This window comes from Apteryx rowi, unplaced genomic scaffold (genome assembly GCF_003343035.1).
Source record: "Apteryx rowi isolate R43461 unplaced genomic scaffold, aptRow1 scaffold_868, whole genome shotgun sequence".
NCBI lineage: Eukaryota > Metazoa > Chordata > Aves > Apterygiformes > Apterygidae > Apteryx > Apteryx rowi.
The window spans coordinates 188,620-211,044 of record NW_020451169.1 but is presented as its reverse complement, the minus strand read 5'-3'; the positions used below and the strand labels follow the sequence as shown (position 1 = coordinate 211,044).

Sequence of the window (22,425 nt, the reverse complement as noted above, 5' to 3'; positions counted from 1 at the left end):
TTGTACATCCATTGCAGGAACATAGTTTATGGTTAGAATGAACATCTCAGAACCCGAAAGTAAACTTTTCCTTCACTTTGAAACCATTTATTGAGCAGCTTTCGTCTACAGAGATCAGTAGTGCTGATTCCAGGCTGTTACTTTTATGCAGTGCTTATTGCAAAACGCTTTATCTCTTATCAGACAGTATTCCCTGCCACAGAAGAAATGTTCAGAAGTTGGCAGTGCAAGTGGGTTTCTAGTCAGAAGACATTTCCATCACTTTGGGAAATACAGCAGAAAGGGTGTGTAACATGCGTAAAAAGATCTGTAATAGAAAGATATACTGGACAGATTTTCTCTCAGACAGGTCACGGTGTCAGACAGACTGATTCTTTGCTGACAGCTCTAGCAGGAGCTATGTAGGATGTTTTCACCCTTTTACAAGGCTGAAGAAAAAATGTGTTAAGAATGTAGTTACTACTATGTTACGTTCTTACTCGGCTGTGGGAGGATGTAGAAGTGCCTTGAACTGGTACATTCAAAGATACACTGATAAAAATCAAATGTACATATTGTAAGGAAGATCCCTGCTTTGCTGCCAGCAAGATTAGTTCAAATGTGATATTAGCCTAACTTCTGTGATATGTTAACTTAGTTTAACAAATCTTCCTTCTACCTATTTGCACAAGACCTTGGTCCTGCCAGAGAGCACTAAAAGAGCAGAGCTCTGCGTTGTTATCTTGGAACCGCTGCAAGTAGCAATGGTCGTCTTTCTTAAAAGTCCTCCTGTCAGGAATCGAAGAGAGATTTGGATCAAAACCAAATATAGTGCATTGAAGTATGAATATTCTTAAAAGCATCATCATAGAAAATTAGGATATTTTGGCTCATTAGCAGATCTCTGCTACAAGGTTCATTTCCAGAAAAGAAGCTGTTTTGGGGAAGGTTTTTCTTCTTTCCCAAACACTATCCACAGACTTTTTTCCTAGCTCATGAAACCCACTGCTTATTCCTACATTTTGTTATTGTTTTCGGTAAAAAGCATCATCTAGCCTTGGCTAACAGCCACTGCAAGAAGGAAGACTTGTCCAGTTCTGTCTGGTGCATTGCAGTCCAGCCACATTAAGCATCTGTTTTGAGGTTATCAGTGAAAATGCCTACCTTTAACAACGTTACAGAAATGCCCTCTGCTTATCTGTCATACAGTGAAATCTTTATGCTTTCTGTAATCAGTACAAATAATTAAGATTAAAATAATATCAGGGAAAATATACACATTTTAAAGAAAATAAACATATGCATGCATTGGCCAGTATTTTTTTAAATAAGTGCCCCAAAACTAAGGTCTTGAATCTATACAAGTATCCATGGATTTGCCTCAGGTTTCACAAACCATTAGTGTTTCTTGCTCATTTCTGACAGCTGTGGCACTGAAGATTAATGTTGCAATGCATATAGTTATGTACATACATGCAGGTTAACACTTGAGAGGTTCTCTGTTGATTTATTCAAGTTAAATCATGCTATCATTTGGGGAAGAAAGATCCATGTGGAAAAGTAACAGAATCACTTCTTCAGTGCATGATCAGTGTGTAGGGAAGTGGAGGTGAAAGAGCACCTTATTTGCAAGCCAGGTCAGGCTCATATCTCTTGACTGACATACCAGGGATGACAGCTGGTCAAGGCTACAGAGAGATTCCTGAGCTAACTAGGGCCTAGTGAAAAATATTTTTCTTCTGCCTAGTGACTGAAGTGGAAAAACAGAAAAGGTGGGGAAAAGCTGTGCTGGGTTGACCTAGTGTGATTTTTTTCTATTTTAGCTTTTAACGAAAAAAAAAAAGGTTCAGGAGAACTATGTCTTTTTGTTAAAGGAGAATCAAAATGTCTTGTTTCATTTTGGAGTTGTTTCCCCTATGTTATCTGTTTAAAAATGTAGCTTAGTGAAATGAAAATAGTATGCCAAGTAAAACCTTCAATATGAAAGATATTTTTAACTTTCTGAAGAGCTTCCCATTATTTAATCTTGAAATAATCTGAGAGAACTAAATAGCTAATACAAACTATATTTAGCTCTCTTCTAATAAGGTTTCATGGGCTAGGGAAAATGTTTAGCTGTGTAAAATATTTATCCCTGTGCCAAGCAGAGACTCTAGCTGGGGAAGTTGCACATTTGCAGAGGCAAGCCAGGACTTTCTAAGTTGTTTTTGCAGCCTTCAGCAAGGCCCTTCCTTGTATGTGAACTGCAGAGTAAAACTGAAAATTGAACCCTGTGCATTTTTATCTGTTGAAGATCAAGGTATAATATTTTTTGGAGGCAGTGGTCATTGGTCAAAATCATAAGAAAGTTTGTAAATAGCTTTGTTCCCTTTTATGAGACACCTTGGGTTTCATGTTGCTCCTTTTAGCAATTCCTAGAAAGCAGCATCATGAGTCCTGGCAAGGGCTTTCCAGCGCATGCGATCCACACCTGTGATATCCCAGAAAGCTGCCTGCATGAGTGTATCTTCAGTGAGAAGTACAAAGAGAATTTCAGGAAGGGAAAATGAATTGTAAAAAGATTCATTAAAATTTTCTTTTGTGTTGAATTCTTCCCCTGACCTTCTGCAAGCCTTTTGAGGACAAAAGTCTGCGCAGGACTCGAGCTTTATTTTTACCCTACAGCTCACCTTTAAGCTTCCTACCACCTATGAAATTGGAAAGTTTAATTATTTAATGCTTAGAATATGCTTTGAATATAAAAACACTAGATGGGGAGTATTTACTACTATTACTACAGGTATAACAAGCTTTAAAATAGCTAAGATATATACCTAACTGGAATTTTAATTTATATTTTTAGTAGGGTTTTTAACTCTGTAGGGACATTTTTACTACACAGCCTTTATGTCTTGAACATCACCTGAGTTGGAATAATTTAATTAAGTGTGAGAACTTAGAGATAGTTAATTTGATTCATTTTTATTACAACATAATTCTCCACATGGAATAATTATGCAGTTAATTTTTTCCTAATTATGCCATCTTAGTTTTATTAAGTCTTTTTTTATAAGCTGTCATTTAATTTTAGACAAATTTATCAGTACCATCCCAAGTTAAATTTGAGGGAGTACACTGCAGAATGACCTTTGCTTTAACGTTGCAGTATCTTCAGAAAAGTGTTTCTGGTAAAGATAAGTGGTGTGTGGGGGTATGCAACTGCCCAGAGCAGCTGCACAGCACACTGACTTTTCTTCTTTTGCAGGTAGCTATAGATTTCACTGCGTCAAATGGTGACCCTAGGAACAGCTGCTCCCTGCACTACATTCACCCCTATCAACCCAATGAATACTTGAAGGCGTTGGTAGCTGTTGGCGAGATTTGCCAAGACTATGACAGGTAAATAACCACATTTGCTAAAAGAATTGTCTTTAGAAGGTGTTTTAACGGTGTGAAATCAATGACTACCTGCTGTCGTCTGCAGTAGCTCCATGTTTAATCACTTAAGAGAAATGAGAGCACATCAGGAAGATTTCTGTACCTTGACACACTGTTGAGAGGGCTAGTGGGTTTAGATTAGCTTCAGGGTAATGAAAGGCCTGGTTCTTGCCTGTTTTCCTGATGTGTGTGTTAAGTTTTAGGTCTGTTACCACCTGCTGAAATTGCATGTTTGCATGAATTTTTCATTCATATTGCACTTGCAGTCTGTTTGGCAGATGCTGCCAGCCTCCTTTTTGATATACTTGACAATATGGTTCTGTTTCATGCTACAGAAAAGTGTTCCCAAGTTTTTCTATTTGAAACAGAGTATGTTAATTGCCTAAACTGCTTGCTGGCCATCTCTATTCTTAGAAGTAAATGTGTGGTCTTTTTGGTGTTCTGGTCTGTTAAACATTATGGTCTCTTCTGAAATAAGTATTAAAAGACATTGATAGTATGTGCGCACAACATGCCTTAAAATAAATAAACAAATGCAAGTAATTGGGCCAAATATGCTTTGATTACGTTATGTACTTCTGTTGCTTTCAAATAGGCTGCCTGCCTCTGTCAAATTAATTGCCCATTATTAATCTAATTACTGAGTGCATTTCCTTTAAATGTTCTTTCTTTGTTGGTGATACATAGTATCTTTGCAGATACAATAGACATCCACCCACCACTTTGCTATATGTAAATGCCAGATCTGGAAAAAAAAAATCAGTGGTTCTAAAAAAACAGTGGTATTGCCAGTCCAATTTGAATTATGCTTTCTGCATAAATTATGGAGGGACTTAATAACCATGGTTTGCATGTTACATGCCACATATACCAATTAGCCTGCTCAGAAGCACTTCCATCTGCATGGTAATGAAATGTCTTCTCAAAGAATAATGATGAAAATACTGTGCTAATACAATTTCTCTAAGAATTTGATGGTCAAACTTAGTCAATGAATCTGAGAAAATTAATATTTTATTATAAATGATTTGATTATTTGTCAGTGATTATCCAGTAATATAATAATTATTAACAATAATTCAGTGGGCTTCAAAACAGGAAAAGAACTAAAATGTAAGGGCTAGTTTATGCACACAGATTGTTTGATTTTATCACTTAGCGTATATTTGTTAAGAAAATGAAATAGTTAAGTGGCACAACCCCTCGTTATTTATTACAAATGATTCTTTTTGCAATATAGCTTATTCCAATCAGTATGAAAAATACTGGCCAGTAATTTTTTAAATTAAATCATCAGCATCATTCAGTTCTGTTGCACTACAAAAAATGCCTATTACTGCTAATCAGCACAGCAGAGGTTGTGTGAGGTATGGACTAGGGCTGAACAAAACCCAGAATTTCTTTTCCCTGGGAAATATCACCTTTCTGGCTTGTATTTGACCTGTGCACGCTCTCAAGTTGTGACACTGTAAATGCATTCCCATACACAAGTCAATTCAATATGGTCAATGCTTTCTGATGGAAATGTCAGGTGGAGACCTTTGCTTTATACTTGCATGTACTGAATCCAGCAAACTGGAAATGAAAACATAAAATAATTTCTCTAAGGAAGAAAAAAAATTAAGAAGAAGAGCAAACCTCAGAATACTCTCAGAATAATCTTCAAGTTCAACATAGGAGTTCATTCTGTGTTCAGTTGCAGCCTTGAGACATATGAGCATATATGACCTACTCCATACATAAGCAAGTCTTCTGTATTTACATTAAAAAAATGAGTTTCAAATTTAGTTTAAAAAATTGAGTTGAATAAAGTCAAGTCTATTGTTTGCAATGCTTTTTGTATTCCAGTACCACAGTGGTTGAATACTAAGTGCTTTTGATAGATATATGTACCAAAAGACTCCTTTTTATACTTGTAATAAAAAGTTATTTAAAATACCTCTGTAATTAGAAACAATCAATTGACTGAAGTTATTTGTAATTTGGGAGAAATCTGGTTGACAAGTAATGGATATATAGCACACTGAAAAAGCAAAATTTTCTTTTGTATGCTCTAGTTAGTTTAGTTGATCAAGCCAAATCTTCTCATAATCTAGGTTTCTATACATATCAGCCTAACATAAGGGATCCCTAAGTAATTAATGCTCCAGATTAAGTGTGGCCTCACGTCCCTTGATACAGTGGAATATTCCCTGTTCATGCAAAAGCCCATTTATCTGTATGCTTCAGAGATTCCTGAAACAGTTAAATGAATAGCACTGTTCTGCATAGTTAAACGTGAAAGAATAAGGTTCATTCTTTCATCAGCAGCATTCAGAGAATGAGAAATAGTCTTTGATTATTAACCTGATTGTAAAAATGCTGCAATCCTGCAGGAATAGGCCATTCTGATAATGGCATGAAAAATGGAAGAGCTCTTCACCTGTACAAAAGACTTAATACTTTTTGTATAGTGGAACTGTTTCAGGTTATGGCAACATTTGTCATGAGAGAAGATAAAAATTGTACGTGATATAATCCGTGGCCAAGCAACAGTAGCAATGATGCATAAAGGAAGGAGTAACATTCATTAGTTTTAAGAAATTAGGCTTTTAAATGTATTTGGAAATACTGGAAATGGAGAAACACATTAAAAGCTTATTACTGAAACTGTTGGGTAACATAAGTAGACAGCTCCATTGAGAAAAATTTATTTTAAGCTAAATTATTCATGAATGCTTAAAGACAGCCTAATAAAGCAATAAATGAGAAATATACATTTCTATTTGAACATTTTCACAAGCTTTCTTGAAGAGTCACTGACATGATTTTACCTTGAAATTGGCCAAGTCTATTTAACCTTTTTTGTCCATAGAGAAACAGATGAAAATGATGAAAAATCATTGCCTACCAAAACGTTAAATACTAAGAGGAATTGCTTCAGTGTCATTCCACATTTATTCTCTACCTCCGTGATTTTAGTATTGAGTTCTCTGGGTCGGAAGTCAAAACAAGTGGTTGCTGACTGCCAGCATTATAAGCCTACCCAGGATTTTGTAATATCTGTTTACTCGATCACCACCAAATGTGCGTATATTCCCCCTAGATGGTCCGAACAATGAGTTACCAAGTCTCACCGCACATAAGGCAGGTGAGGTTATAGCTAGCTCTTTGGATGCTGTGGCTGGCTTAGGACTTTCTTTCTAATATTCACCAGCACTGAATAATGGTGTTGGCCACCTCTTTATTTTGGAGCCCAGTGGAGACCCTTTCAAGGGAACACAATTTTCAGAGGTTAGGCAATAGTCACCTTTGAAAGATCCTGTTGGTGGAGGCAGAATACCCAGACATCTAGTACGACAAAATCATTCAGCTGTTAAAAAGTCAGGCCTTTGAACCAGAGTCTTATGTCATGAAAGCCACGAATCTCTGTACATTATGTACTACTAATTTTAGAATCATCTGCTCTCCATGGCAACAGTTCCCCAAATACTTTTGCTTTGTATCATGCACCTGCCCCCTCTTCAGCGTGGGAAACACTTCTCCCTTAGCCAGGGGAGCCTGTTGCTACACTGGGGAATCTGGGATCTGGCCGCAAGTCAGGGCCTGACTTTTCTCTGCTTCATCCTTCCCCTTCACATCTCCTGGTGCCCATTGAAAGGAAACTGAGGCAGGTGGGCCAGTGGGAGCCGCCGGGCTCTGCAGGAGGATATGCAGTCGGGGTGACAGGGGAGAGCAGGCCTGCAGCCCCAGAGCACACCACGGCTGCCTCGTGTAGGCGAGAGCCAGCACCCAGGCAGCACTGTGATGCACCCTCAACATATGCACGGGCACACTGGCAAGTCTCTTCTCAGTACCATGATCTGGAAACATTTGAGAAAGGTACTATCTGTAGATAAAACAGGCACTTTTCCCAGGATAGGGGCAGGCGTGTTGTGAATCTCTCATATGAGTAACCTAGAGATATTTGCCTATAGAAACGTGTGTGTGTGTATAAATATCTTATATATAGATAGATATAGAAATATAGCTATATATTATATACTACATTGTTATTTTCTATTATATATTATTGTATATATCATATATTTTATATATTAGGTATACTATATATGTATTTATGCCATGTATAAGGCATATATATATATACACACACCTAGAGTTTTACATGCATATATACAAATATATAGGTATGCACATATATATATATATATATGCATACTTATATATCACATGTATGGTTAGCACTTAACCATGTAGTAAAAAAGTTGATTTCTCTTTTCTGGTTTTTATAGCTTCCCTCTCTGCAGATCAAAGCCATATGTCACAATAACAATAGTACACACAGTTTATTAGAAAGGCTGGCTGCTTGATCTTAATGATTTGTTTTACCAGTGCTGGAACAGAACCGACTAGCCACGAGTGTAGCTCATCTTTCATTCTGTAGTGATAGCTGTCTCTGGCAAAGGAAAATGGGCTGGAACAGGGCTGAAAAGAGCTTGTTTGTAAAAATAAGTGCTGCTACATGCACACACTGCTGAAAGGTGATTCATAAATGATTGTACACTGTTACAGGTTTTAATGATGATACTGTGAGTGAAGCCTGTTGCTGGACTTGGAAATCTGATCCTGTGTTTGAAATCTGATTTCTGCAGTTAGTATTTTTCCTTTCTCTCCTGCTTATTAAGAATCTCATTATATTACATTAAATATTTATGTTTGCCTTAAAACCTCTGTCCTGATTCAGCAAGACACTAGAGTTTATTATCTAATCCCAGTGAATTCAGTCTGACTCAAGCAAACACTGAAGAGTTATACAAAATATAGAAGGCACTAAGACAGAGTTAAGAGTTTTACTGAATTCGAACTCGCTGTTAATTGTTCACCCTACGCCAAAGTCTTAAACTGTTCAGTTTCCACCATATACATGGATTCTCTTTATGATTTTTACACAGTTTTATATTTGTACATACATTCATAATTACCTTCTGAATTAATAAAAAGGGCTCACAGACTTACGTGAGAATTGGCTATTGTGTCATCAAATCAATATTCATACCTTGAACAAGACAAGGGTTAGATGTAATTTTTCAAATTCTTTAAATATTTGTTGCATTAGATGTTTGTGGAACTTCCCATTCTAGCTGGGTTATCCCCATTGTGAGCTATGCATTCTACTCATGATTCCATGGGTTCTACCATGTAATTTTGTAAAATGATGTCATAAAATTGATCCTCATTTTATTTGTATTGAAAATCTATTTCAAAAATTAATTCTAAATTACTTAAAATCTACATGTCTGTTCACTCTTAAAAAGTACTACAGATATTTTTTTTATTTCCAAGAACCCTTGAAACACACAGAAGGTGAATTATATCTGTTTCCTGAAACTAATGTCCTTTTTGATTTATAGATATAACCTCCTTAACTCTAAATATTAAGGAGCTCCTTAAAGCTGATGTTCACACTGAGATCTGTATGTTAAAAAATAAACTGCTTGTATAAAACACACATCTAGCTGCCTCCCCAAAGGCCACTAGTGAGCAAAGAATACATTATTCCCTGCAAAGCACAGAAATGATTTATGCTTAGAGGTCTAAATGTTTATAGTGAAAATTAAAAAACTGGGCCACATTCCACAAGAGATGAAAATCTTGAAGTCAGTCTGAGTTTCGACATTAGATTCTGCAATCAATGAATTACAGCAGTAGCTGACTAAATGCAAAAATTCCTAGTTAATCATTTTTCTTCAGTATTTTAGGCCTGAGTGAGTGCATTCACTCTGATTAAAAACCCTGTACAAAACCTTCCTTCCCTCACACAATAAAACGCACTTGAAACTTAAGAAGGGAAGGAATGAAAGGAGAAAGGGATTGAGGCTTTAAAAGGAAAAGAGTTTCCAGAGTTTAGACCTTGTAGTCTTGTTTTTAATCAGAGCCTCTTCTTATCCCTAAGAATTACTTAACAGGTCATTCATCCTGAAGCTGCTTTATGTCTGGGTTTGTGGATGAAGAACCTGAATTACCTTGACTGGAGGGATCTGAATTAAATACCTTAAGGTAACTTTGGCAGAGGCAAGGGGAAAAGCAGAATCTTCCTTTGGTTATGATAGTAATTCATTAAAACTGGGGACAAAGAATGAGGCCTAGAATAACTGGCACTATATGCAACACTGAATTTTTCATAAAATCCCTACGTAGATCTATAGATGTTAAAATTTAATTGACCCATGTAGATCAATAAATAAAAATATGTTTAATTATTAAGCATATTTCTATCACTTTAATTACAGAAACAATCTTTCTGGAGGCTGTTAAGCAAAAAAGCTGATTAGCATATCTAAACAAGTTTAAAAAACGTGGGAAAAGGCATGAATAATTTTATTTAGTGGTTTAATAGGACCAAATTTACATAGAAATAAAACAAAAAATAGAAAACCAGTAATCTATACAGTAAAATTTGTAGCTTATGTTTAGCATTAAGCATTAGTTTAGGTGGGGTTAAACACATTCTGAAGTGTTTTGATAAGCCAGTACTGGAACTACATTGGTGGAATGGAATTACTAATACTTCTAATCATCAAACTGGATGGAAAATCCTTGGATTTAACTGCTGAGGACCTAGGCTGGCACAACTGGACATCTACAGTCATACATGCATTTAGGGTTTGCCTTTGCAGAGCCTGTGTTTGCTGATTGCTGCTACACAGGAGTTTCTACAACCACTACTTTTCACCCCCAGAATTAGTATAAGAGAATCAGTCCAATACAACCACTGTGTCGGCATAGTGACTTTGTAACAGTTTCTTCTGTGTGTATATATGCTGGTGCCCTTTATCTAGTCAGATACTGTCAGTTCTTACAACTCTGCTTTTTCCCTCACCAAGTTTTCATCTTTGTGTCTTCTTTGTACTGCCTCCTCTTTCTGAAGCTCCCTTCCCGTGTCAGTCTGTCAGTCATGAACTGTTCCTTCCAAGTTTCTTATCAAAACAATTTCTTCCTCCATGTGCTTCTCAGAGACCTTTGCTGCTGTCTGTCAAACTTCTTCAGGGCTTTTCTGTGCAATCCTTACTATCTTTCAAGTCATCTTGAAATCTCCTCTGAGGAAGGAGAGATTGTGCTAGTGATTTATGCTTGGCCAGGACTATGCAGACTGGTGCCGTTGTCTATGCAATTTCTCTGTCAGCATTTCTTTCTGAAGAGAATGACCTGAAGTGCAAAACCCCACAAGTTACATATGAAATAGCAGACTATCAGAATAGACTACTAGCAGAGTAGACTGCCTAGTGCTGTTATTGGTTATTTGCATAAATAAATAAGTATAGATAAAGGAGATACCTGTTTTAACCATCCACTTCATTACACTAGCATGTAGCTGAGCTGCAAGTTATTCCCATTTGGAAACCCATCAGTCCATCAATGAACACCATTTTCTAAATCTTCTCATGCAAGTTTCCTCCTTTACAGAAAGTGGAAACCTTTCGCCTAAGGAGGCCTTAACAGAGTATTTGTGGGCCACGTTACTCTCAGTTAAAGCCAGGCAATCCTTCTGAATTATGTAGAGTTGTCTGCCACTTAATTCCTACTGTTCCCTTCACAGTTCTGTGGGTAGCATCCTTTGTTCAAATGAACCAAAATCTTCTTTGTTTTTATCTGTCTGTCATGATGGAGAAATATATTTAGAGTTTCTGGAAATAAATCAACAGCCTTACTGTTGAAATAATGCTGTTTCAGTAGACCTATTACAAGAATTTTATTTCTGAATTGTACACATTTATTGTGAAATTAACCTTGATCAGAGATTCTGAGCCAGCAGTTTAGCAGAGAGTTTTAGCCCATTTCCTCCTGCATACTTGATGATGGCTAGCTGAGTGCTTAGTCATCAGTACATTTCACTTATAATTTTGCTGTAACTTTTTTTGATAATGTTCTTTATTTTGACTGAATGTCATTTTGATTTTGGTAAAATTATATAAACAGCTCATTTGACTCCATTAAACCACAATAAGATGTCTATAGCAGTTTTATCCTGCTCATCCTAGAAATCTCATTTGCATCTTGAAAGCACTTAATAAGAAATTTCTCCCAGTACCTACCTGCATATGTGTGCTAACACAACCCTAGTAAACCCATAGTTCAGTCTGTGTTCTTCTGACAGAAAATATTTGCAGGGAAAGCCTCTGACCAATCCTTTCCAGTACAGTTCATAGAAAAGGACAAAATTCTGTGCATATGTAGCAAAGCCTTTGTTCTTGTGCTTTCTTAGTGCAATACACCCTGAAACTTGAAAGCTACACTTGTGTTTCAAGAAGGAAATGCTTCCCTCTCTTTGTTCTGTTTTTTTTTAAGATCTGTATGGTAGGTGATGGAATTCAGCCTGAAGGGTACAATACCATTTTCAAGTCATGTCTAGTTTTAAACTTTCAAGATTACAATCTGTGTGAGAATGACCTTTTTAGTTATGGTACAGTTTTCCATATGCAACCCCACAGTTCTGCCAATTCACTTTAGAGGTAAGCTTTTGGAAGCTACAGGGACATACTTACAACCCCATAAAATTCATAGGACTGTCTGAACTGCCTGGATTTGAGAAGTTAAATATAACTCACTGTAGCCTCTTGCAGCATCCTCTTCCCTAATTTATTCCCAGTTATGAAATCCCATTTCTTTTTCAAGATACATTTTACTGAATTGGGTCATTTCTGTGGATATAAATCAGGTCATTGCAATTTATTTATCATCCAGCAAGGAAGCTTGACATTTTGGTCTCACCTTCCCGAGTATGCCATTTTACTAGGCTATCCTTCTAGCAAGTGATGTATCTCTCTGCCATTTCATTTACTTCTCCCTCAGACTGTGATGACTTTTTTTCTGTAGGTATTTACTTTTCCCCAGTCTAGGAATTTCTGAGTTCATTTGCTATTTTTGCCCTGCAGAGCTTCTTTTGCGATTCTCTGAATGTTAACAAGGGGAAGTTTAAATCTATTGTACCTGGACTCAGCTTTGTTAGTTATTTCATGAGCTGATGCTTTTCAGTGATTAACTTCAGGGAATTTGTATTCCCCTACTTCATTAATTATTTCTCTTGCAGGTGAGACAGGCATTGTCCTCATATTCTTGAAGCCCAATTACATGGCTATRTCTGTTTCTCTGTATTCAGCAAATTCCAGCTCCCTTAAGGTGACTAAGAGCTGTAATTAAAGATGCAAATGATTTTTAATATCAGGATTTTAAACATGATTTTGTAGCATCTCTGTCTGTGATAGACCAAACAATGTAGCTGTTGCAGTGGTTTACTATTGATTTACATGCTCTCAGCTCTCTTTTGTTACAAAGATGTATGGTAATCAATTTGTTCCTGCTGCTGCGTTAAAAATCACTGTGCATTGTGGACTGGATTGCAGGTTCTGTTATGTGCAGCAGAGGTTTGATTAAACACAGAATAACCCTGCCAAAACCAGAGATGTGGTTATATCTAACCAGGCACTGCCCTGCCCTGAATATGTTGTGACGTAGCGGTCCCTCAGAGAAGAACATGGTCTATGAGGAGGAATCATGGGACAAGTATGTAGAACAAAGATTCACAGTTTCTTCTTTTAAGACTGGAATGGAAAATGAAAGGCACAGTAATTGATTTTGCTCCGTCCAGCCTCGTACTTAAAAAATACGTTCCTGGTGATTCTGATCTCACCCAGAGCCAAAATTACAAGTGACAGTTTCATATCCAAGGATTCTAATCAGATATACTCCTTGCAAGGATTCCAGGAGCTGTAAATTTGAGATTCTTGGTCACTTGAAACAAAAGATGAGTTTTTAGTGTTTCTCCCCCCCCACCGCCATAAGAGCACTTCATTGTTAGTACTGCTGCTGCAAATATGTTGCGCCAGCATAAAGTGAGATTTTCATTCTGAGGCTCACCAAGGTCAGTTCAGTAAGGTCCCTCCAAATTGTTGTATTGGCCTCAGAGCTTAAAGCTGAGCACATCTGTAACCACTGTGCTGAACAGCTGCCAAAGGGCTTTCACAAACACCAGTAATAGGAATTCTGTGCAAGTGGTTAGCCAGAAGTTCATCTTACAGAACATTTAAGTGGTATATTGAATGAGTTAGGACATTTTTTTCCAACATTCACTCCCTACAATTAGGAAGTAAGAGTTCCAATTTAGATTTAAAAAAGGAACTAATTTTCAGAGACACTAGTCCTGGCAGATATTGTTTTCCTTTGTGGATAGAGGTGTTGGCCAATCTGATGAATGTCTAGCTCAGGGTCTCCAGCACCGTCTATGCCAACAGCTTCAGAGGAAGTTGTAATAGATTCTCTAATGTCTGATTATAGAATAATTTCACCCAGGAGAAACTCAGGTTTCACTCAGGTTTCATGTGAATTCTCCTTGTTACTGGGAATACCAAATCCTTCTCAGAAAATAGCTGAACTCCAAGGTGCAATGATACCATATGTCAGGGGGCACCAATGGTTAATAAAACATGGTTTTTAAGTGTTCTTTGTTTTATCTCTTTATCTTTATTTTAAATGTATATCCTACCTTCCAGTAATGCTAGATTTACTAGCGAAACAGAAAAAGGTACCATTCTCTGTAACACTTACTAACTTATAAAACTATACTATTTCCTCTGTTCATCTCTTCTCCTGTCTGTGCAGTACAACTCACAGAAATTTCTTTCCTCTATGCCCCTATTAATATATTGATTTGTCTTTGTGCTTTCCCTGTTTCTGCTAGGTAGTTGGAGAGGTGGGTGACTAAAACTGAGCATTGTTCCAAAAGGAAAATACGGGATATTTTCAGAATTTATTTTCTGGTATGCATTACATTAAAGTAGTGCTGTTACTCAAGGACTTTTCTCTAAATGGTTATATTTCTGTTTAGAAGACTGCAGTCTTTGAGTCCTGACAATCCCTTTCTGTGTGCATTAATTTATATCTGTCAGTATGTACGATGAACCTGAACCTTTATCCCTGATTTTACCTTTAGAGTATAGTCCAGATCTGCTCAGTTAGTCTTTCATATCTTTTAGCAATATACATCTGTTTGGCAGAAAAAAGGACCAAAAGTCATATACTTCTATGCTTGCTTGCCTACTCACGGCCCTTATATAACCTGGTATAAAACTCAACAACTGTGCTATTCAAATAAGTTTTTCAGATAAATTTCCAAAAGGTGCAATCCCTGTCAAGGCTAATTGATACTTCTGCTTTCAGTCATCTTGATGTCAAGTACTTCAGCTTTTTGAAAATTATGCCTAGTTTTAAGTTTCAATGGAACTCTGTATAAAACAGAAAACTACCCAAAATGTGAAGTAAATGTGACAGAGTAATTTTGTAATGATTCTGCCAAGTCAAGATCCTCTTTTTCTTACTTGAGTTTGCAAGATTTAGGTTTTATAGTGCCACCTTCCTTTTCTGTTTTCACTTTGCTCTCCTGTCCCTTTAAAAATCTCCTTCCAGCAGAATGGTGCTGGCAGTTTACTTCTATGTGCCCAGGACTCTGGCTGCATCTAAATAAAACAAGCCAAAGATCTTTATTTGGCTTGAGGCTGAGGACATGCCCATGCCCTCGTATCTGAATTTTCTTCCTCCTAACATAAAGTRGTGACATCTGAACTACCATTTGGGAGCCATCTCAGGCAGAGCTGCCCCTGCACTGTTTGTGGAAACTGGCTACGAGATGCTGGTCGATATGGGCCAGCACGAGGCCAGAGAGAGCGCTGACAATTAGACCATGTGTATAGTTGCATCCCAGTGCTTCAGCCAGGGTCCCAGGCCCATTTTATTTTCTATATAAATGTAGCCTAAATGTCTGAACAAGCAACACAAAGGAAAATAAATCTGGTTCTCATTTGCAGTCCTTTGAGTGAGTTTAAATTAGAAAGGAAGAAAAGAAAAATCATTACAACAGATCATTTTCCTCCTGAAATACCAGGTTAGGAGACAGAGCTGGAGCCTCTGATGCATACGGTTTATACTTCAGGCAAGACGAAGTCATCTTCTCATTTTCTGATCATCTCAGTCCCTGATGGCCTCACCCTTGGCATAACTTCGAGAAGCTGGGAAGCTGCTCTGCTTTCTGCTTCGAGCTGCTGTGATAGCTCAGGGTCTGGTAGAGTAACTCTGTCATGCCTTTATGCCAGAAGGGATCTATTGAAAGAGAGAGAATCCGTGGCTGCCTGCTAGGTCACTGTTTCCTTGCAATGTCTTAATAGTGCAGAATAAGCAGAATGAGGGTAGCAGGCTGAGCTGCTGTTTTTTAACCCGTGTGATGAAATGAGGTGTGTATGGGAAGGCTAGAGAAGTTTACTTTGTAAAATGTCACTAAGCAGTTAAACTTACTTAGCAGTGTACTTACTGCAGCATGTATCCTTTATATTAACTAAACACTTTTGTACTTACTGCAGAGTGTATCCTTTATATTAACTAAACACTTTGTTTTGTTTGATAGGATGGAAAGTATTATTTACATCAAAGTTGGATTTTATTCTGAAAGTCGGTCACGAATTTTGAAGTTTAGTCAGGGAATGATATGATGATCTTTTTTATGCAATGGATGTGATAAGCGATGATCAGAAAGTTGCCTTCTTACCTTAAAGATCAAGCTGTGGGAGCTCCTAAAAGTTAATTGCTTGATCTCAGCAGATTTAGTCAGAGTGCAGATGCATGTACCTAAATTCTGGAAAGTGAGGAGCTTTCCAAGGAGCAAACTCCACTGCGTGTTGGGTTGCCTAGAGTGAGGTGAGAGAGAGTACTAAGCACAGGAGTAGACCCCAGGTTCTCCATCCTCTCTAGAGTTCATGTGCTTCTCCCCTCCTAAAAATAACCTTGTGAAAACCCGTCTTGAGAGTGCATATGTACATGACCAAGGTTTACTCTCTCACAAGTCAGTTGTAGCAGTACCTGGCACTTGCTCAAAAAAAAGGAGATATGGGAGACTCAGACATCGCGGCAGGTGTCCCAACCACATGGTGATAACATATTCTGGGTAGGTTCCTGTGGGGGCTTGTGCCACTGTGTAGCTGGGAACGTGGGAGTCTCGCCACCAGAAGGAAAATCCAGGTCTTCTCTTTTCCTTCCTAAGAGAGCAGGCTGCCAGAGGTATCACTTGCTGCTGTCTCTGAATCGCAGCAAAACAGAAGATGGAGGTGCAAACACGAGAGTGCCTACGCTTGTTTACACTCAAGAAATATTGCCATCCAAAGTGCAGGTACCACATGGGTTTAGGCATCTCCCAGATTGAGTAATTGCTGCCAATGTCAGCTTTAGGGATTGCTTTATTAGACTTAGACTGTTATGTTTTACCTAAGTTTCTTTTTTAATCTTTTTTTTCTCTCTCTCAAAATCAACTAAATTGCAGCTCCACAGGATTTGATTCTCTAATCCAACCATGCTTAACTGTTGATGTAAAACAAGATTTTTTTGCCACTCAGGTTGTTTCTAGTGGCTTCCTATTTCTTGCCCTTTAAGAGTGTGCCTGATTCTAATCTGTGTCTAGTTGTAAGGGCTTCCCCACTTCCAGGAGTGTTCAATCAAAGAGAAGGCTATCAGCAGGTGGTTAGCATAAAATGTCAGTAGCTACTTTGTTTCTGACACCTCTTGGAAAAAAATGTTTCATTACCATGCAAATGATGTTCGCCCTACTTTCCAAGATCCATGGCCCCACAGTGTAACATATGGTACATGGTATTGCACTCCCAAGATATATGCAGCAACTACATTTCTTAACAGAAGTGAGAGCTAAGCCATCAAATAGGAATGATCACTGTTTCCCAGTGATCTGGGCAAGGTGAGTATTTCTCCATCCCATGGTTGCAGCTGCTAGCTTCAAGGCTTGTTTCTGATTTGTTTTAAACCCTTCCATTTTTCTTTATCTCGTATCAGAAATGTTACAGTGCTTTTCACAGCATATGCCAGGCAGACTAACCTGGCAGTTCGAATGGATGCTGTTATCTTTCTTGAGTATGTCTGGAGAAGTGAGTTATTCGCTTAATACTTGGAGTGGAAATGACTTGACCTATGCAGAGTCAATTGAAACTGCTGCTCTCTCTTGGAAATTTTTGAAAGTGCCAGAAATGGTAATAGGAATTCAACTTTTCCAAGGACCATGAAACCCTGTATGCAGAATCAGATAAACCTTCAAGGGATTTGATTCATCAGAGTACCGGAGTACAGTTCAGTGACTTTAGTGGGGCTTCAGGATCTGTTTAGAGTTAAGCGTATGTTTGGGTGAATTGTTAACCTCAAGTGTGTGATCAAGTGCTTTGCTGACTCAAGGACGAGACATTCCTTACAGCTTGTCGTTTTCCACATTGCCACCTGGGAAGAGGCAGCTTGTCAGCATGTGGGCTGTATGAGATATTAATGCATTTCTGAAAGAGTATTAACAGCCCTGAAGTTTCCAGGTCCTCTGAATCAGGAACTTTTGTCCCTAAAGATCAAATTGAGGTGAAACAACCTCACTGTAGTGTTTGAAAGCAAATTGACAATGCCACAACATTTGCTAGGTTATCAGTCAAGGTATACCTAATTGAAAATAGTCTCATGTTTTTGTGGGGCTACTAATGTTACAGGTGGAAAGCGTTATGGAACCTGCAGGTTGCTGGGGGTGAAACTGCCCCTTTTCTAATGTTTTAGAAAATCTCTTTGGAACCTGCACAGCTGTAATAACCCAAATTTGGAAAAAACTTTTAATCTCACAGTCATCTCTTCACTAAACCCATTGTTCTGAGCTGGGGGAGCACATCCTTATTCATAAAAATAAGTCTGTTGTCACAGACAGTACCTATCTAAAATAACTCCTAAAATAAGACAACTCACCCTCACTCTGCAGCCGGGTAGTGCAAAAGAAGAGATAACATGGACCTGTTATTGCAGTTGTGAGAGAAGTGCAAGGTATCTTGATTCTTAGATATTCTCCAAATACTTTTAACTTCCCCAGAATATTAGGGGTTCACCTGAAAAATCTCCCATATCACTCCTCCATCTGGTCAGCACAAACCCCTCCTGCTACAGTCCAGTCTGCTGTGTAATACTCTTGACTTAAAAGCCTTTTCTATGCTGTTGCACTTCGTTGCATTTTTGTTGCAATGAAGTTTTGATGCTTAAAGAGGAGTAAATGTTTAGTGTAACACAATGCATTTTTCTGTAGAATTTCTTCTTTTTTTATTCTTTTCCAGTGATAAAATGTTCCCAGCCTTTGGATTTGGGGCAAGGATACCCCCAGAATACAAAGTAAGTGCATAAATGACATTTTCTCATTTCCTTGGTTTATGAGGCACAAAATAAGGAAGAAATTGTTCAATTCAGGCTGTGGAGGGGGAGCAGTTCCTACTGCTTGTTTTCTAATTCACTGAAACTAGAAATCTAAATTAGACCTAAAATACTTGTGTTGCATCCAAAACATTAAGTGGAACTGACAAACCTTTGTTAGTGGATGTTCTCTAGTAAGAGGAAAACTGAATTTTTGAACAACACTAGTCAAACATGTTTTGAACCTTGTGAGCCCTAGTTTGACAGAACATGTTTGGAAGATATGGTTCAGTATGTGGCCTAGTCCTGATGCTTTATGATGAAGAGATTTAACATCTTCTTGAAAATAAAGATCTGAGAAGAATTTTGCTCTGTGGCAAATTTCTGTGCCCCAGTGGGCAACTTCAGAAGAGAAGTGATATTTATAAAAAAAGAACAGAACAAAACAGAGCAAGAGTGATCCAGAGTGATGGTGCAACTAGTTGTGGACAGTATAAATATACATTCTGGTAGTGCTGGAGTGAAGACAGTGGAGTAAAAGAAGGATCATGCAACAGAGAAAGCGTAAGGAGAAATAGACAGAAATCCAAATCCTGTGTTGCACATGCAGAAGTAGTGTGGGCAGAATGGTAGTCCTGGACAGATAAGTAACCTAAAACTAGTTAGAGATTCTGCAAGTCATGCTGTCTGAAAAACAGCAGCATTGGACTTCTGATCATGCAGACCTCATCCAGTATCCCCAAGTCCCCTACTTTGGGTTGTCTGCACCTTTCACAGTTTTGACTGCAGTAGGGGGCTGAGCACTGGCCAGGTGAAAATAGTTCTGTACAGAAGGGGATGGTGTGTGCATTATGAAACATGAATCAGCAGGTGAAAAAAAAATCGTACCAGTGTGTCCTTATGCCTTGTATGCCTGATATCTTCATGAGTATCCAATAGTGATGTACAGCACATTTGATATATGTCTTGCACAGGAGTGTCTAAGATAAGTCAACACCTCTCTTAACAACATTGCCTTCTAAGCTAACAGGTGCTGTTATGAGAAAGTGGACTGTGCCTGACAGAGCATTTTGCAGCGCTCTATTCCTGAAAAGTAACCCTAATGTTAATGCTTTCCAAAATCAGAGTAGCTTCCAGAAGTTTGATATAGATTTTAATGTGGTAAATGTATGCAGAATATCTGTGTCTATTGTACATCTGTTCCAACAGCAGCAGCTGATAACCATCTCTGTTATATAAGGAAGAGTGTTTTGGAGAATAAATATATTGAACAGTTTCTACCAGCAGACACATTAGTGGAGCACACTAGCTACTTCTGAAATGTCCATCCTTTTGCAATGAACATGTGCATCTCTGCCTGTGACTGTATAGCAGTGTTGATTGTGTGAGTTGGAATGTAAATCACAATGAGATTGGTCTTTCATGCCTGATACTGGCCATCACTGAAAATGTCATTGGTGCTATTGTGAGTGTCCTAAACAAAGATGCGACCCTGGTGGTGTTCCAGCTGTTCCACCAGCCGTGGAGTGCCCATCATTGCATGGGGGAACTTGCAATTCTTTCAGCTGCAGAGATGCGTACTTACCTGAAGGATGCTTGAAGAAAGATGTTTCTGTGCTGACTGCACTCTCTTCACTGCTTTGCTGGTGATGGGAGTAGATTAGAATTCACAGTATGAGACTGCTTCTTTTTCAGCCAAAATAATCAGATGGTGGCATTGATGCCTCAGGTCACATGAGCACGTTGTCAACACAGGCATTTTGTTAGTCCTTTGCAACAGCCTCTTCACCTGACAGTCAGAGTGTCTCAGGTGTCAGCTGAAAGACACGTCTGGCTGGAAAGCAACTCAGGGGGGACTTTGTAACCAGATATTTCTACAGTCCACCACCACCAGTCGATCTTCTGCTTTTGCAGAACTGGTATCTGGATACTTTTCCTGATAACTCTTTAAGCAGTTACTCCTAAGAAAGTGAGAGATCTGCACTGAGATCTCACTTGGTAGTCAAGGCATGGATGAAGACTCTTGCACAATAGCAAGAGCTGTCCTGAAGAGCTGGTAGGTTACTAACCTCTCAGGGCAAGAGAGTGATGGATCAGGACCTTCACATGTAGAGAAGTTCAGGGAAAGTAATGCTGAACTTACAAAGATGAACTTACTTGCTTGTGGATTACATAAGTATGAATAAGCAAAACAAGTCACAAAGTCCATGGAAATACAAGTATGGGCTGGAATAACATGTTTAACCCCCCCATGGAAAGTTGTCATAAAAAATGAGAAAGTCAAAATGATATGATATACATTAGCTAACTAATGTAATGAAACTTTGAAGAAGACAAGAACCACTCTGCAGGGGCATGAGATGAGGGACAAGTAATTAGCTTGGTGTCTAGCATGGGCACATCCAGCTAGAAATGGAATAGGATATAATAGTAATCTGTGCTGTTGTTCAGTCCATCCCTGTGTTATTCTACACAGTCCCTACAAGTAGCTCTCTTCTTACATAAAATGTATAAACCTTTTTAGAGTCCCTGCTTGGCTTTGGCTGCATTTCTAATTTGAAAGCTATGTCCTCTAAGAAAGTGAGGAGTCAGCCTCAACACAATGCATTAATAAGTCAAGACCAATAAACCTGAAAATCCTTCAGTAATTTAGTCTACACTGGTGTCATCAAGTTAATTTAAAACTAACAATGATTAATGTTTGATGTGGAATTTAGCCAAGATGTACAGGAAACAGTGAAGAAATGGATATGGTTAAAAGTAACAAAGAATGCAGAAAAGAGTGCTCCCGACTTATCTCCCCTAACTTCTTATTCTCTGCTGCAAGAATATACTAACACTATAGACATCATAGCAAGATATCATGCTATTCAAATGGGTTTTTTTGATGCTTTCAGCCAAAGTTACTACAAGTCACACTTATCTTGTGTTTTATTAAAGGACAGCAGTGTCATAACTGTAATAATACACATTACAAATTTAGGTAGAATAATTATGAGAACTTCTAAGTTCTGACCCCATCATGTGGATAAATCAGCTTTTCATTTTAAATCAGAGTGCCTGCTTTTGAGCCTCCAGTCCTAATTAGATGATCTAACCTGCTCATAGCACGTTGTTCTCTGCACACCAGCAGCTGCTATCTTTTATTTCTTCCAGTAGACAACAAATTGCCAGAGCTGTAGAAAAAATAAGTCCCACTGCCAAGTGTTTCTTAGGAATCATAAGAGCTTCTGCACAACTGTAAAACAGCATAACTGCCATAAAAGTCTAAATAAAAGCTTACAAACCTATGTGTGGCCATTACACAGTGAGAGGACCAGAGGAAGGCAGTCTGATAAAAGCAGTAAGCAAAGTAAGTGGATGCATTCAGATCTTATTTATATCATGCTCAGTTACAAGCTGTAGAAAAAGGAGGCCTGTAACTCATTATTCAGCATGGATCATAGGTAACAAGTCTCCACTTCATGATCAATTACTCCTTATGGCCAGCTGAAGGCCACTGTTTTCAGATTGGCCATAACCTCCAAAATTTTTTTTGCCAAGGTTTCCTAGGGGCATTAGGTTACTTGGGAGAAGGGTGTCCATTTTGTGGTGTTACAACAACCCAGTTCCTTGGTTTCATACTCCATTGAGCTTCTGCTGTTAGCCTGGGATGGGTGCTGGAGGAAGCATCCAGCTGTGCATTTTGTGAGATTCCAGCCTCCTCACGCTCTTCTACATGTTATGATGAGAGAAGTGCTTGTTATGCCAATTATTATTCTCTGTGGAAGAATACCTTCCCTATTTTACATTAGC

The 22,425-nt window shown here is 38.3% G+C and overlaps 1 protein-coding gene across 1 annotated transcript in view; it reads left to right on the top strand.

The window, feature by feature from the left end:
* CPNE4 (copine 4) overlaps positions 1-22,425 on the top strand; it is a 109,208-nt gene that overhangs the window by 72,798 nt on the left and 13,985 nt on the right. Inside the window, exons 9-10 of the mRNA XM_026090644.1 lie at positions 3,224-3,357; positions 18,558-18,612. Coding sequence (XP_025946429.1) covers positions 3,224-3,357; positions 18,558-18,612 — 189 coding nt within the window. The remainder of the gene's footprint in view (positions 1-3,223; positions 3,358-18,557; positions 18,613-22,425) is intronic.